Source organism: Oncorhynchus mykiss, chromosome 14 (genome assembly GCF_013265735.2).
Source record: "Oncorhynchus mykiss isolate Arlee chromosome 14, USDA_OmykA_1.1, whole genome shotgun sequence".
NCBI lineage: Eukaryota > Metazoa > Chordata > Actinopteri > Salmoniformes > Salmonidae > Oncorhynchus > Oncorhynchus mykiss.
In genome coordinates, this window is record NC_048578.1 from 40,045,772 (window position 1) to 40,062,268 (window position 16,497).

General features: G+C 44.7%; 1 protein-coding gene across 1 annotated transcript in view; it reads right to left on the reverse strand.

Moving 5' to 3' along the window:
- The window catches only part of LOC110513519 (netrin receptor UNC5A-like), a 598,088-nt gene extending 582,440 nt beyond the window's left edge, over positions 1–15,648 (reverse strand). The window contains exon 1 of the mRNA XM_036943545.1: positions 14,783–15,648. Within this exon, the coding sequence (XP_036799440.1) occupies positions 14,783–14,882 (100 nt within the window). The 5' untranslated portion in view covers positions 14,883–15,648. The remainder of the gene's footprint in view (positions 1–14,782) is intronic.
- Positions 15,649–16,497: the final 849 nt, after the last annotated feature.

Here is a 16,497-nt window from a genome sequence, read left to right on the forward strand (position 1 = left end):
CCCCTATTCCCTATATAGTGCACTACCCTATGGAACCTGGTCTAAAGTAGTGCACTATATAGGGAATAGGGAGCCCTTTGTAACAGATCCACAGACATGTAGATATATCATCGATCTATATCTGGGCCACGACCTCAACAGATGCCTCCTCTAACCCTAACCCCTAACCCCTAACCCTAACCCCTAACCCTAACCCCCAAACCCTAACCCCTAACCCTAACCCCTAAACCTAAACCCTAACCCTAACCCTAACCTTAACCCTAACCCCTAACCCTAACCCCTAACCCTAACCCCCAAAATCCTAACCCTAACCCCTAACCCTAACCCCTAACCCCTAAACCCTAATCCCTAACCCTAACCCTAACCTTAACCCTAAGCCTGACCTTAACCCTAACCTTAACCCTAAGCCTAAGCCTAACCTCAACCCCAAACCCTAAAATTATACCTAACCGTATCCCCTAACCCAAACCCTAACCCAAATCCTAACCGTATCCCCTAACCCAAACCCTAAACCTAACCGTATCCCCTAACCCAAACCCTAACCGTATCCCCTAACCCAAACCCTAACCCAAACCCTAACCGTATCCCCTAACCCAAACCCTAAGTGTAACCCTAAACCTAACCCCTGAGCCTAAAGTAGCATTTTTCCTAATGGGAACCAGCAAAATGTCCCCACTTTGTTTTATTATCCTTGAGAGGACTTGGTACCCACAGTTAAACAAACACACACACACACACCAAGCCAAAAGCACCTTAGGCATAATGCTGTAGCCCTTTCCTGCAGTGTAATTACCAAAGCACCCTCTAGTGGCCCTGCGGATGGAACGTTATTAATAGTGTTGATTATTTCATAATTAATAAACATTATTTAAAAACAGAACATTTTTACTCAGAATATTCGGTGGTTCTGTCAAACAGTTTTGTGATATGTCAGTCTTCTGTGAAGTATATTATTATTAGTAGTATTATATTAAGTGAAATATTAAGATGCAAACTCCAAACGGAAAACATTTCATCTCTATATCTGATAAAGGTAAAGGTGTTTTCTCTTTTGTTTCACAGTACATTTATCTCTTCCATCTCTTTAAATGAAATATTATAAAGATACAACAACATGTGTTACAGAGTAGAACACTTCATTCAAACACTTGTTTCTTCTGGACTTCAGCTACGACAGGCCTTCACATGTCTACAACTGAAGACACACACACACACACACACACGCTCGGCAGATGGACACACACCACACACTCGGCAGATGGACACACGCTCGGCAGATGGACACACACCACACACTCGGCAGATGGACACACACGCTCGGCAGATGGAAACACACCACAAACTCGGCAGATGGACACACACGCTCGGCAGATGGACGAATACACACACAGCAAAAGGACACACACATGCTCGGCAGATGGACACACACATGCTCGGCAGATGGACACACACACACACACGCTCGGCAGATGGACACACACACGCTCGGCAGTTGGACACACAAAGATAGACACACACCAGTTACTGAGAACAGATTCTCTCTCTGCAAAGGAGGGGAGAGACAAAGAGAGAGAGAGAGAGAGAGAGAGAGAGAAGAGAGGAGAGAGAGAGAGACACGGAGAGAGAGAGAGAGAGAGAGAGAGAGAGACACGGAGAGAGAGACACGGAGAGAAAGAGAGACACGGAGAGAGAGAGAGAGACACGGAGAGAGAGGGAGAGAGAGAGACACGGAGAGAGAGGGAGAGAGAGAGAGAGACAGGGAGAGAGAGGGGGAGAAAAACTCTTTAACATCATCCTTATCTCTGGCATCTTCCCCAATATTTGGAACCAAGGACTGATCACCCCAATCCACAAAAGTGGAGACAAATTTGACCCCAATAACTACCGTGGAATATGCGTCAACAGTAACCTTGGGAAAATCCTCTGCATTATCATTAACAGCAGACTCGTACATTTCCTCAATGAAAACAATGTTCTGAGCAAATGTCAAATGGGCTTTTTACCAAATTACCGAACGACAGACCATGTATTCACCCTGCACACCCTAATTGACAACCAAACAAACCAAAACAAAGGCAAAGTCTTCTCATGCTTTTTGATTTCAAAAAGCCTTCGACTCAATTTGGCATGAGGGTCTGCTATACAAACTGATGGAAAGTGGTGTTGGGGGTAGAACATACGACATTATAAAATCCATGTACACAAACAACAAGTGTGCGATTAAAATTGGCAAAAAACACACACATTTCTTCACACAGGGTCGTGGGGTGAGACAGGGATGCAGCTTAAGCCCCACCCTCTTCAACATATATATCAACGAATTGGCGCGGGCACTAGAAAAGTCTTCAGCACCCGGCCTCCCCCTGCTAGAATCCGAAGTCTCGGAGTGTGGTGTCAGGAAAATAACCTCACACTCAACGTCAACAAAACTAAGGAGATGATTGTGGACTTCAGGAAACAGCAGAGGGAACACCCCCCTATCCACATCGATGGAACAGTAGTGGAGAGGGTAGCAAGTTTTAAGTTCCTCGGCATACACATCACAGACAAACTGAATTGGTCCACTCACACAGACAGCATTGTGAAGAAGGCGCAGCAGCGCCTCTTCAACCTTAGGAGGCTGAAGAAATTTGGCTTGTCACCAAAAGCACTCACAAACTTCTACAGATGCACAATCGAGAGCATCCTGGCGGGCTGTATCACCGCCTGGTACGGCAACTGCTCCGCCCTCAACCGTAAGGCTCTCCAGAGGGTAGTGAGGTCTGCACAACGCATCACCGGGGGCAAACTACCTGCCCTCCAGGACACCTACACCACCCGATGTCACAGGAAGGCCATAAAGATCATCAAGGACATTAACCACCCGAGCCACTGCCTGTTCACCCCGCTATCATCCAGAAGGCGAGGTCAGTACAGGTGCATCAAAGCTGGGACCGAGAGACTGAAAAACAGCTTCTACCTCAAGGCCATCAGACTGTTAAACAGCCACCACTAACATTGAGTGGCTGTCGCCAACACTCTGACACTGACACTGACTCAACTCCAGCCACTTTAATAATGGGAAATGATGTAAATATATCACTAGCCACTTTAAACAATGCTACCTTATATAATGTTACTTACCCTACATTATTCATCTCATATGCATACGTATATACTGTACTCTATATCATCGACTGTATCCTTATGTAATACATGTATCACTAGCCACTTTAACTATGCCACTTTGTTTACATACTCATCTCATATGTATATACTGTACTCGATACCATCTACTGTATCTTGCCTATGCTGCTCTGTACCATCACTCATTCATATATCCTTATGTACATATTCTTTATCCCCTCACACTGTGTACAAGACAGTAGTTTTGGAATTGTTAGTTAGATTACTTGTTGGTTATTATCGCATTGTCGGAACTAGAAGCACAAGCATTTCGCTACACTCGCATTAACATCTGCTAACCATGTGTATGTGACAAATAAAATTTGATTTGATTTGAAGTCAAATGTCTGCTGTTTGCCGATGAACTGGTGCTTCTGTCACCAACCAAGGAGGGCCTACAGCAGCACCTAGATCTTCTGCACAGATTCTGTCAGACCTGGGCCCTGACAGACCTGGGCCCTGACAGACCTGGGCCCTGACAGTAAATCTCAGTAAGACCAAAATAATGGTGTTCCAAAAAAGGTTCAGTCGCCAGGACCACAAACACAAATTCCATCAGACACTGTTGCCCTAGAGCACACAAAAAACTATACATACCTTGGCCTAAACATTAGCGCCACAGGTAACTTCCACAAAGCTGTGAACGATCTGAGAGACAAGGCAAGAAGGGCATTCTATGCCATCAAAAGGAACATAAATTTCAACATACCAATTAGGATCTGGCTAAAAATACTTGAATCAGTCATAGAGCCCATTGCCCTTTACGGTTGTGAGGTCTGGGGTCCGCTGACCAGACTTCACAAAATGGGACAAACACCAAATTGAGACTCTGCATACCGAATTCTGCAAAAATATCCTCCGTGTACAACGTAGAACACCAAATAATGCATGCAGAGCAGAATTAGGCCGATACCCACTAATTATCAAAATCCAGAAAAGAGCTGTTAAATTCTACAACCAACTAAAAGGAAGAATTCACAAACCTTCCATAACAAAGCCATCACCTACAGAGAGATGAACCTGGAGGAGAGTCCCCTAAGCAAGCTGGTCCTGGGGCTCTGTTCACAAACACAAACCCACCCCACAGAGCCCCAGGACAACAGCACAATTAGACCCAACCAAATCATGAGAAAACAAAAAGATAATTACTTGACACATTGGAAAGAATTAATAAAAAAACAGAGCAAACTAGAATGCTATTTGGCCCTAAACAGAGAGTACACAGTGGCAGAATACCTGTCCACTGTGACTGACTGTCACGAGTCCGACCGAGGGTGTTTCCCTTTCCCGGGCAGGTGGCGCTCGGCGGTCGTCGTCACCGGCCTATTAGCTGCCACTGATTGTTTTTCCTTCCCCTCCTTGTATGTTGAGTGGTAGCACCTGTGAATGTTTGATTAGTTTGTCTTTATTAGACAGCCGGCCCGCCTGGTTGTTGTGCGGGATTATTTATATGTAAACCTTCGGCTCTGTGGTATAGGCACGTGTTAGTGTCCGGTCGGGATTGTTTCCCATTGTACATTTTGATTTCCCTGTGTTTTGGGAACGTAACGTTTTTGTGAGCACCCTGTGGTGCATTGGTGCGATTAAAGGACGCGCAGCATTGAACTCTCTGTCTCCTGCATTTGACTCCACACCCACGACACCCGGAGCATTACACTGACCCAAACTTAAGGAAAGCTTTGACCATGTACAGACTCAGTGAGCATAGCCTTGCTTTTGAGAAAGGCCGCCGTAGGCAGACATGGCTCTCAAGAGAAGACAGGCTATGTGCACACTGCCCACAGAATTAGGTGAAAACTGAGCTGCACCTCCTAACCTCCTGCCCAATGTGTGACCATATTAGAGACACATATTTCCCTCAGATTACACAGATCCACAAAGAATTCGAAAACAAATCCAATTTTGATAAACTCCCATATCTACTGGGTGAAATTCCACAGTGTGCCGTCACAGCAGCAAGATTTGTGACCTGTTGCCACAAGAAAAGGGCAACCAGTGAAGAACAAACACCATTGTAAATACAACCCATATTTATGCTTATTTATTTTCCCTTGTGTTCTTTAACCATTTGTACATTGTTACAACACTGTATATATATATATATATATATATATATATATATAATGTATAATATGACATTTGTTATGTAACTATTGTTTTGAAACTTCTGTATGTGTAATGTTTACTGTTAATTTTGATTGTTTATTTAACTTTTGTATATTATCTACCTCACTTGCTTTGGCAATGTTAACACATGTTTCCCAAGCCAATAAAGCCCCTTGAATTGAATTGAATTGAGAGAGAGAGAGAGATATTAGGCCCATGGTGGAGACCAAATGAAGGGCATTCCTCTACGGTTTAGAGCTGACCCGAGACCTGCCTCCCACATGGTACCAAATGATTGGGCATTCCTCTACGGTTTAGAGCTGACCCCAGACCTGCCTCCCACATGGTACCATATTCCCTCTTCAGTACACTGAACATGGTCCATGTGATGTGACATTTGGGACGCAAACTGTTCACCTTCTGTTAATTTACTCTGAACCGCTATCTAACTTTTAATAATGTTAGATTCGAACCCTTCTATTAATCTAACCAACACACCGAGTACAGCTTTATCAGATTTATACTGTACAATTCATTATCTTTTTTTAATAGAAGATGTCGTGATTTAGTTCCTGCCTAATTTCTTCAGGATCCAGCTTATCCACATATTACCGAGCAAGGAGATAAAGATGCACCTTGTTCACATATTAAGTTAATGTTAAAAATGAGCATGTCTGTCTGTCTCTGTTTTCTCCCTCTCTCTCTCTCTCCCTCTCTCTTCTCTCTCCCTCTCTCTTCTCTCTCCCTCTCTCTTCTCTTTCTCTCTCTCTCCCTCTCTCTCTCTCTCTCTCTCCCGCTCTCCTCTCTCTCTCTCTCTCTCTCTCTCTCTCTCTGTCTCCTATCTCTCCCTCTCTCTTCCCTCTCTCTCTCTCTCTCCCTCTCTCTTCTCTCTCTCCCTCTCTCTTCTCTCTCCCTCTCTCTTCTCTTTCTCTCTTCTTTCTCTCTCTCTCTCTCTCTCTCTCCCTCTCTCTTCTCTTTCTCTCCCCCTCTCTCTCTCTTCTCTTTCTCTCCCCCTCTCTCTCTCTCTCCCGCTCTCCTCTCTCTCCCTCTCTCTCTCTCTCCCTCTCTATTCTCTCTCCCTCTCTCTTCTCTTTCTCTCTCTCTCCCTCTCTTTTCTCTTTCTCTCCCCCTCTCTCTCCTCTTTCTCTTTCTCTCTCTCTTCTCTCTCTTTCGCTCTCTTATCTCCCTCTACCTCACTCCTCCTTCCATCTCTCCCTCTCTCTTTTCTCCATTTCTAATATCATGCCATTCCATTTCGGAGAACGTTAATAAATCCTAAATAACTCTGTTCTCCAGAGAAGTGAAATATGTTTAATTCTTTCCAAATTTGTATTTTTTCTAAAGAGTAATTTCCCCTTTGCATGATGCATTCAGCGCTTGGTTATCATACTAATTCACTGGATTGGTGGAAATAAATAATGTTATGTTAAATTTCTCTCCCTTGGTGGAACACACATCTTCTCACAAGCATCATTGGAATTCATCCTTCACATCTGGGGGAACAAAATCTCTCTCTCTCTCTCTCTCTCTCTCTCTCTCTGTCTCTCGCTCTCTCTCTCTCTCTCTCTGTCTCTCTCTCTCTCTGTCCCTCTCTCTCTTTCTGTTTCTGTCTCTCTATCTCTCTGTCTCTCTCTCTCTTTCTGTTTCTGTCTCTCTCTCTGTCTCTCTCTCTCTCTTTCTGTTTCTGTCTCTCTCTCTCTGTCTCTCTCTCTCTGTCTCTCTCTCTCTCTCTGTCTCTCTCCCTCTCTCTCTCTCTATCTCTCTCTCTCTTTCTGTTTCTGTCTCTCTCTGTCTCGCTCTTTCTTTCTGTTTCTGTCTCTCTCTGTCTCTCTCTTTCTGTTTCTGTCTCTCTCTGTCTCTCTCTTTCTGTTTCTGTCTCTCTCTGTCTCTCTCTCTCTGTCTCTCTCTCTCTTTATTTTTCTGTCTCTCTCTCTCTCTGTCTCTCTCTCTCTGTCAGTTTTTGTGGTTGGTAAATTACCATCTCAGTGTGTGAGACCATGCCCGTACATACATAGTAACAGAGAATAAAAAGTGACTTTAAATGTCTTTGACCGCGAGGCATCTCTCCACCCGATAAATGATGTGAATCAATTTTCGTCTTCTTCATTCTTCTTCAATGACTCTTTTGGAGGAACAAAACTCTTCTTCACAAATGTAGAAAACCTAGGGATGATTCGGGGCTGTAATAATAGTCCTAATCAGAGTTAATCAATCCATTCTTATGAGACAATAGTAACAGAACAGTAGAACAAAGACTAGTAGTGTGTGTGTGTGTATGTGTGTGCGTGTGTGTGCGTGTGTGCGTGTGTGCGTGTGTGCGTGTGTGCGTGTGTGTGTGTGTGTCAGTCTCAGGCTTGGCCCAGTAGATCACACGGCGAACCAAAACAACACTAGGCTACTATCCTATCCTCAGCAGAGTGAAAACCAGCTGACTCCGCATCCGTCAATATCAAACAGCAGCATGTCTCCTCTCTGAAAACAGAACTGGTTCAGTTTAAAGAGGAAGAGGTTGTCAGTCTAGATTTCAGCTAACTCAGGCACTTTCCATTGTCATCCTGTTGTGTTGTGAGCGATCTGTTACGGCTGAGTGGAGAAGGGTGGTGCTGGGTACTCAGCCTCAAGACAAAGACTGTTTATTAGTGTGTTAACGCTGCCAATTACTGACCGTGTTACTAACTGTGTAACTGACTGTGTAACTGACTGTGTCACTGACTGTGTTACAGACTGTGTAACTGACTGTGTTACTGACTGTGTTACTGACTGTGTGACTGACTGTGTTACTGACTGTGTTACTAACTGTGTAACTGACTGTGTTACTGACTGTGTAATTGACTGTGTTACTAACACTGTTTAACTGACTGTGTTACTAACTGTGTAACTGACTGTGTAACTGACTGTGTAACAGACTGTGTTACTGACTGTTGTTTGTTTAACCTATCCGTGTGTTATTACTTGCTGTCTATTTCCCCTTCAGTTGATACAGTAAGAAACCATCACAACACACCCAGCTATCCTCCCCACCAACCCATATATACACCCAGCTATCCTCCCACCAACCCATATATACACCCAGTTATCCTCCCACCAACCCATATAGACACCCAGCTATCCTCCCACCAACCCATATATACACCCAGCTATCCTCCCATCAACCCATATATACACCCAGTTATCCTCCCATCAACCCATATAGACACCCAGCTATCCTCCCACCAACCCATATAGACATCCAGCTATCCTCCCACCAACCCATATAAACACCCAGCTATCCTCCCACCAACCCATATAGACACCCAGCTATCCTCCCACCAACCCATATAGACACCCAGCTATCCTCCCACCAACCCATATAAACACCCAGCTATCCACCCACCAACCCATATAGACATCCAGCTATCCTCCCACCAACCCATATAGACATCCAGCTATCCCCCGCCGACCCATATAGACACCCAGGTATCCTCCCACCAACCCATATAAACACCCAGCTATCCACCCACCAACCCATATAGACATCCAGCTATCCTCCCACCAACCCATATAGACTCCTAGCTATCCCCCGCCGACCCATATAGACACCCAGCTATCCCCCCACCAACCCATATAGACGCCCAGCTATCCTCCCACCAACCCATATAGACACCCAGCTATCCACCCTTCGCCCAATCAGAAGAGCTGTCAATCATTGTCTGGTTTGATTTGGCAGCAATACCAGACCTGTTACAGCTACTAGTGAACAACAGCTAGTGAACAACAGCTAGTGAACAACAGCTAGTGAACAACAGCTAGTGAACAATGACTTTAGAGTAATATCTGGAAGGGGAGAGGAGGAGACGAGGAGACGAGGAGGACAGGAGGAGGAGACGGAGGAGGAGGAAGAGGAGGACAGGAGGAGAGGATGAGGAGAGAAGAAGAGGAGGAGAAGAGGAGGAGAAGAGGGTAGTGGAGGAGGAGGAGAGGAGAAGAGGGTAGTGGAGGAGGAGGAGGAGGAGGAGGAGAGGAGGAGGAGAAGAGGAGGAGGAGAAGAGGAGGGGAAGAGGAGAAGAGGAGGAGAAGAGGAGGTGGAGGAGAGGAGGAGAGATAGAGAGGAGGAGAGGAGTAGGAGTGGAGAAGAGGAGAAGAGAGTAGAGGAGGAGAGGAGGAGAAGAGGAGGAGAGTAGGACAGGAGGAGAGGAGGAGAGGTAGAGAGGAGGAGAGGGTAGAGGAGGAGAGGAGGAGAAGAGGAGGAGAGGAGAGTAGCAGGAGAGGAGGAGAGGAGGAGGGGAGAAGAGGAGAAGAGGGTAGAGGAGGAGGGGGGAGGAGGAGAGGAGACGGTCAATATAGAGCCACCAGCAGAAAGACACACACCTTTGTGTGATCCCAGCCAGCCTATAGCTCTGATGTTAAAAGAATTGCCTCAGGAATTACACGGCCGATCCATTTCTGGAACACACCCCATTCACCACCGCTGTTCAATACTGGCAGCTTGGAAGTTCTTAAAAGAGCCTATAGTATAGGCCTGCATGTGTTAGGGGACAACACAGGTTAATTCCATACATACCAACACTGTATTTACAGAAAGAAAGAAAGAGAGAAAGAAAGAAAGAGAGAAAGAAAGAAAGAAAGAAAGAAAGAAAGAAAGAAAGAAAGAAAGAAAGAAAGAAAGAAAGAATGAGAGGATGGAGGAGTGTCCATGATAGACGCCACACAGGTTAGAGAGACGGCTCAAGGCTGTGATTACAGTTCCTTCAGAATGTATTCACACCTCTTGACTTTTTCCACATTTTGTTGATGATACAGACTGAATTTAAAATGGATTCAATATTTATTTGTTTAACCATCTACTGTACACACAATAGCCCCATAATGACAGAGTGAAAACATGTATTGAAAATTAAATCTAGAAATATCTAATCTACATAAATATTCACAACCCCTGAGTCAACACTTTGTAGAATCACCTTTGGCGGAGATTTACAGCTGTGAGTCTCTCTGGGTAAATCTCTAACAGCTTTCCACACCTGGATTGTGCAACATCTTCCCCTTATTATTTTCCAAAATTCTTCAAGCTCTGAAATTGGTTGTTCATCATTGCTAGACAACAATTTTCAGGTGATGCCATAGATTTTGAAGTAGATTTTAGTCAAATCTCTAAGTCGGACACTCAGGAACATTCACTGCCTTCTTGGTAAGCAACTCCAGTGTATATTTGGCCTTGTGTTTTAGGTTATTGTCCTGCTGAAAAGGGGAATTCATCTCCCAGTGTCTGTTGGAAAGCAGACTGAACCAGGTTTTCCACTAGGATTTTGCCTGTGCTTAGCTAATTTCCGTTTATTTTTTAATCCTGAAAAACTCCCCAGTCCTTAACGATTGCATGAATACCCATAACATGATGAAGCAACCACTATAATTGAAAATGTGGAGACTCAGCAATGTGTTGTATTTGTAATCCAAACATAACACTTTGTATTCAGGACAAAATATTGAATTGCTTTGCCACATTTTTTGCAGTATTACTTTAGTGCCTTGTTGCAAACAGGATGCATGTTTTGGAATATTTATATTCTGGACAGGCTTCCATCTTTTCACTCTGTCATTAAGGTTAGTATTGTGGAGTAACTACAATGTTGTTGATCCATCCTCAGTTGTCTCCCATCACAGCCATTAAACTCTGTAACTGTTTTAAAGTCACCATTGACCTCATGGTAAAATCCCTGAGCGGTTTCCTTCCTCTCCGATAACTGAGTTAGGAAGGATTCCTGTATCTATGTAGTGACTGGGTGTATTGATACACCATCCAAAGTGTGAAGAATAACTACACCATGCTCAAAGGGATATTCAATGTGTATTTTAACCCTTCTACCAATACGTGCCCTTCTGTGTGAGGCACCTATTGGTTTTTGTAGTTGAATCTGTGTTATACTGCTCGACTGAGGGACCTTGCAGATAATTGTATGTGTTGGGTACAGAGATCATGTTAAACACTATTACTGCACACAGTGTCAGTCCATGCAACTTATTATGTGACTTGTTAGACACATTCTTACTCCTGAACTTATTTAGGGGTTGCCATAACATTCATTTTTTCTAAAAACACAATTCCACTTTGACATTATTAGGGTATTGTGTGAATCTATTTTCAATTCAGCCTGTAACGTAACAAAATGTGGATAAGGTCAAGGAGTGTGAATACTTTCTGAAGGCTCTGTAACCTTGCAATATAATAAACACACACACACACACACACACACAATCAGTACCCATCATTCACACTATGAATCATAAAGCAGCCGTCCTGTGAATGCCACTGCCTACATTGATATTTACTCTAGACTTGAAATATTACGATCCCCGGAGCATGACTGTTTATTTAATCTTAATTTATTCCTAATTATTCACTAATTAATGCGAGCGAAATGCCTGTTGGTTAATTCAACATCTTGTGTATTTGCTGAGTCCCGGAGCTAGAGAAGCACTTCCACAACTTTCACTATGTCTGCCTTCTGTCCCGGACCTGAGGGGAACCAGCATGTCTTCCTTCTGTCCCGGACCTGAGGGGAACCAACATGTCTTCCTTCTGTCCCGGACCTGAGGGGAACCAACATGTCTTCCTTCTGTCCCGGATCTGAGGGGAACCAACATGTCTTCCTTCTGTCCCGGACCTGAGGGGAACCAACATGTCTTCCTTCTGTCCCGGACCTGAGGGGAACCAACATGTCTTCCTTCTGTCCAGGATCTGAGGGGAACCAGCATGTCTTCCTTCTGTCCCGGACCTGAGGGGAACCAACATGTCTTCATTCTGTCCCGGACCTGAGGGGAACCAGCATGTCTTCCTTCTGTCCCGGACCTGAGGGGAACCAGCATGTCTTCCTTCTGTCCCGGACCTGAGGGGAACCAGCATGTCTTCCTTCTGTCCCAGACCTGAGGGGAACCAGCATGTCTTCCTTCTGTCCCGGACCTGAGGGGAACCAGCATGTCTGCTTCGTGTGTGTGTGTGTGTGTGTGTGTGTGTGTGTGTGTGTGTGTGTGTGTGTGTGTGTGTGTGTGTGTGTGTGTGTGTGTGTGTGTGTGTGTATATGTGTGTGTGTATATGTGTGTGTGTGTGTGTGTGTGTGTGTGTGTGTGTGTGTGTATATGTGTGTGTGTGTGTGTGTGTGTGTGTGTGTGTGTGTGTATATGTGTGTGTGTGTGTGTGTGTATATGTGTGTGTGTGTGTGTGTGTATATGTGTGTGTGTGTGTGTGTGTGTGTGTATATGTGTGTGTGTGTGTGTGTGTATATGTGTGTGTGTGTGTGTGTGTGTATATGTGTGTGTGTGTGTGTGTGTATATGTGTGTGTGTGTGTGTGTGTGTGTATATGTGTGTGTGTGTATATGTGTGTGTGTGTGTGTGTGTGTGTGTGTGTGTGTCTGCCGTCTGTCCAGCTCCTGCAGAAGAACAGCGTTCTTAAGGATAGTGACCAACCACACACCACTAGAGCCTCCAGCTCAGCATCCGTGACAAAAACATGCATGACTATGGAGGGAAAAAAAATCCCTGTAGGAAGAATATAGTGTAGATGCTTCATTCATAATAACTATAGAATTTACCATTCAGAAGATGCTTTTATCCAAAGCAACGTACAGTCACGCGGGCATACATTTAGTGGTCCTAGGAATCATACCCATAACCCTGCAGTTAAAAGCACCGTGCTCTATCAGCTGAGCTACAAAGCTCTGTGCCAAGTCATATAACCTCGAAAATGAATAACAAGAGTTTAAGGTAATAAGGTGTAGCCCAGATAAGATTGTAATAATGCATACCGTTGACTGCATGTGTCTGCCGTTCTACCGCAACACTTCACAGCCTCTTTCTCCTTTGAGGTGTTGATTGTCTTGTACATCAAAGAACATCTACATGCCAACTAGAGTAAAGCCTACAGGCTACAGTAGATTACAGAAGACCACAGTAGATTACAGAAGACCACAGTAGATTACAGAAGGCTACAGTAGACTACAAAAGGCTACAGTAGACTAAAGAAGGCTACAGTAGACTGAAGAAGGCTACAGTAGACTGAAGAAGGCTACAGTAGACTGAAGAAGGCTACAGTAGACTAAAGAAGGCCACAGTAGACTAAAGAAGGCTACAGTAGACTAAAGAAGGCTACAGAAGGCCACAGTAGACTAAATAAGGCCACAGTAGGCTAAAGAAGGCTACGGAAGGCTACAGTAGACTAAATAAGGCTACGGAAGGATACAGTAGGATTTAAAATGCTATAGAATGCGATAGTAGACTACAGTAGGATATAGAATGAGATAGTAGACTACAGTACTCTATATAATAGTAGATTACAGTAGGATATAGAATGAGATAGTAGATTACAGTAGTATATAGAATGAGATAGTAGACTACAGTAGGATATAGAATGAGATAGTAGACTACAGTAGGATATAGAATGAGATAGTAGACTACAGTAGGATATAGAATGATATAGTAGATTACAGTAGGATATAGAATGAGATAGTAGATTACAGTAGGATATAGTAGGCTCCAGCTCCTCTGTGAATCACCCTGTCATCAGCCCAACTAGGTCCCATAACAGCAAGGTAAAACTGTCATCATAATGCTGAATATAGCAGGACCAGGCACAGGACAGAAAGAGGAGATGAGAGATGGTCGTGAGCGGAGATGGTGGGAGCGGACGGGGAGGAGAGGGTGAACGAAACGTGCTATCAAATGCTTCTCCGCTTCACTCAGCCAGCATAGCAAATTCCCCTATGCTTACAAACGGCTAAACCCTGTCTGCACCTCACCGTTTTGTTTTGTTTATTAACCACCTATACAATCACATATGTCTTCTTCAGAAGAAACTGATGTCGGATACAGTGTGTGGCGTGCTGGTACTGAACTTTCATCTCGACACGGATACAGCTGCTATAAGTGTAGCTTTTTCATTCATGGCACCGGGACATCGGTTCGGCTCGTGCGCCAGCATGTGTTCTGTCCCGTTATTTTGCAATCGGTCATGAAATTACCGGAGAGGTGCAGGAGACAAACAATCAGACCCCTGTAGCCTACACACGAGTCACCCTCGCACACACACACACACACACACACACACTCATTCACTCACAACGTGTCAGCAGCATTACTAATGTAGCGGTAATGTCACGGGACTGCTTGGGTTGTTTACTGGTAAATTGAGATGGAACGAACCGAACCGATCATCGTAGATCGATTAATCGTTTTATAAACGGAGTCCCTCTCCTCTATAACCTTGAACCGATAATTGATGAAGATAGATGGAAAACAGTACCTCGTAGAAAATATCAAACGACTGCGTAATACGGACAGGCTAATGGTTTGGCAAAATCCCAGCCAGAAAGAACTTGTCAGATTTACTCAGACTGAGCACATTTACCATCCATCATTGCCACAATGACTTATGCTATGTGATTGTGAACATAAAGGCCTTTACAGAAGGTGTTCATATTTCAGAACAACGCAGTGAAGTTGAACCAGGGCCATATGATAATAATATACATTGAACTCACCAATGAAGGTAAACCCAGCGAGGAACAGCCAACAGAGCATCACCAACGTGGCCGTGCTGTATCTCCCGCGGACAAAGGGAGTTATGTGTAACGGCATCATTCTCTGCTGTAAGCCGCTCGCACTTCTCCGGTTTAACTTTCAAAAGACAAAGAGGAGGGATAAATGAGCAGTAGTAGTAGCCCGGATTTGTGTGTCCGGTTGTTTTATTCTCCGGGCGTCTCTTTACTCCGTTAGTAAGCGCCTCTGCATCAAAGTCCAGTTGGCTCAGCAGTAGCAGCACGCATCCTCCGGGTCCACTACCTTGGCCATTACATTGGTATCCCCGCAGCGCGTCTTGGTTGCTAGAAACAACGCAGCATCACAGGTGTGGTAAACACACTCAGCTCTGCTTTCTTCCTCCCTTCGCTGTTTCCCTCTCTCTTGCTTTTCGCCTCTTTGCCGTGTTTCTCCTCTCCTCTCCTCTTCTCTTTTTCCGTATCTTTCCAAAGCCGCTCTCCGTTTAGAATTCTGAAGCAGTGCAGAGCGGTAGAATGAGTTCTACGCCTCGGCTGTGTTCTCTTCTATCCTCCTTGGGAAGGAATACCTGCAACCGACAGGGAAATAGTATCAATTGGGCATTAGAGTATCAACATCTGCTTCCACAGCAATGCAGGAGTGGAAGAGAGTGGAAGAGGTACAGGAGAGTGAGCGAAGCGGAGTGCCAAAACCAGGAGTGTATTCCGTCAATGTCCGGAATGGAATGGAGTGACTTGAGGAGCACTATAATGCCCTCTTCTGTAACAGAAGGAATTAGGAATGGGCTGTGATATTATCAGCCCAGCCCTATCAACACCATGTAAACCTACAGGAATGGGCTGTGATATTATCAGCCCAGCCCTATCAACACCATGTAAACCTACAGGAATGGGCTGTGATATTATCAGCCCAGCCCTATCAACACCATGTAAACCTACAGGAATGGGCTGTGATATAATCAGCCCAGCCCTATCAACACCATGTAAACGTACAGGAATGGGCTGTGATATTATCAGCCCAGCCCTATCAACACCATGTAAACCTACAGGAATGGGCTGTGGTATTATCAGCCCAGCCCTATCAACACCATGTAAACCTACAGGAATGGGCTGTGATATAATCAGCCCAGCCCTATCAACACCATGTAAACCTACAGGAATGGGCTGTGATATTATCAGCCCAGCCCTATCAACACCATGTAAACCTACAGGAATGGGCTGTGATATAATCAGCCCAGCCCTATCAACACCATGTAAACCTACAGGAATGGGCTGTGATATTATCAGCCCAGCCCTATCAACACCATGTAAACCTACAGGAATGGGCTGTGGTATTATTAGCCCAGCCCTATCAACACCATGTAAACCTACAGGAATGGGCTGTGGTATTATCAGCCCAGCCCTATCAACACAATGTAAACCTACAGGAATGGGCTGTGATATGATCAGCCCATCCCTATCAACACCATCTAAACCTACAGGAATGGGCTGTGATATAATCAGCCCAGCCCTATCAACACCATTTAAACCTACAGGAATGGGCTGTGATATTATCAGCCCAGCCCTATCAACACCATGTAAACCTACAGGAATGGGCTGTGGTATTATTAGCCCAGCCCTATCAACACCATGTAAACCTACAGGAATGGGCTGTGATATGATCAGCCCAGCCCTATCAACACCATGTAAACCTACAGGAA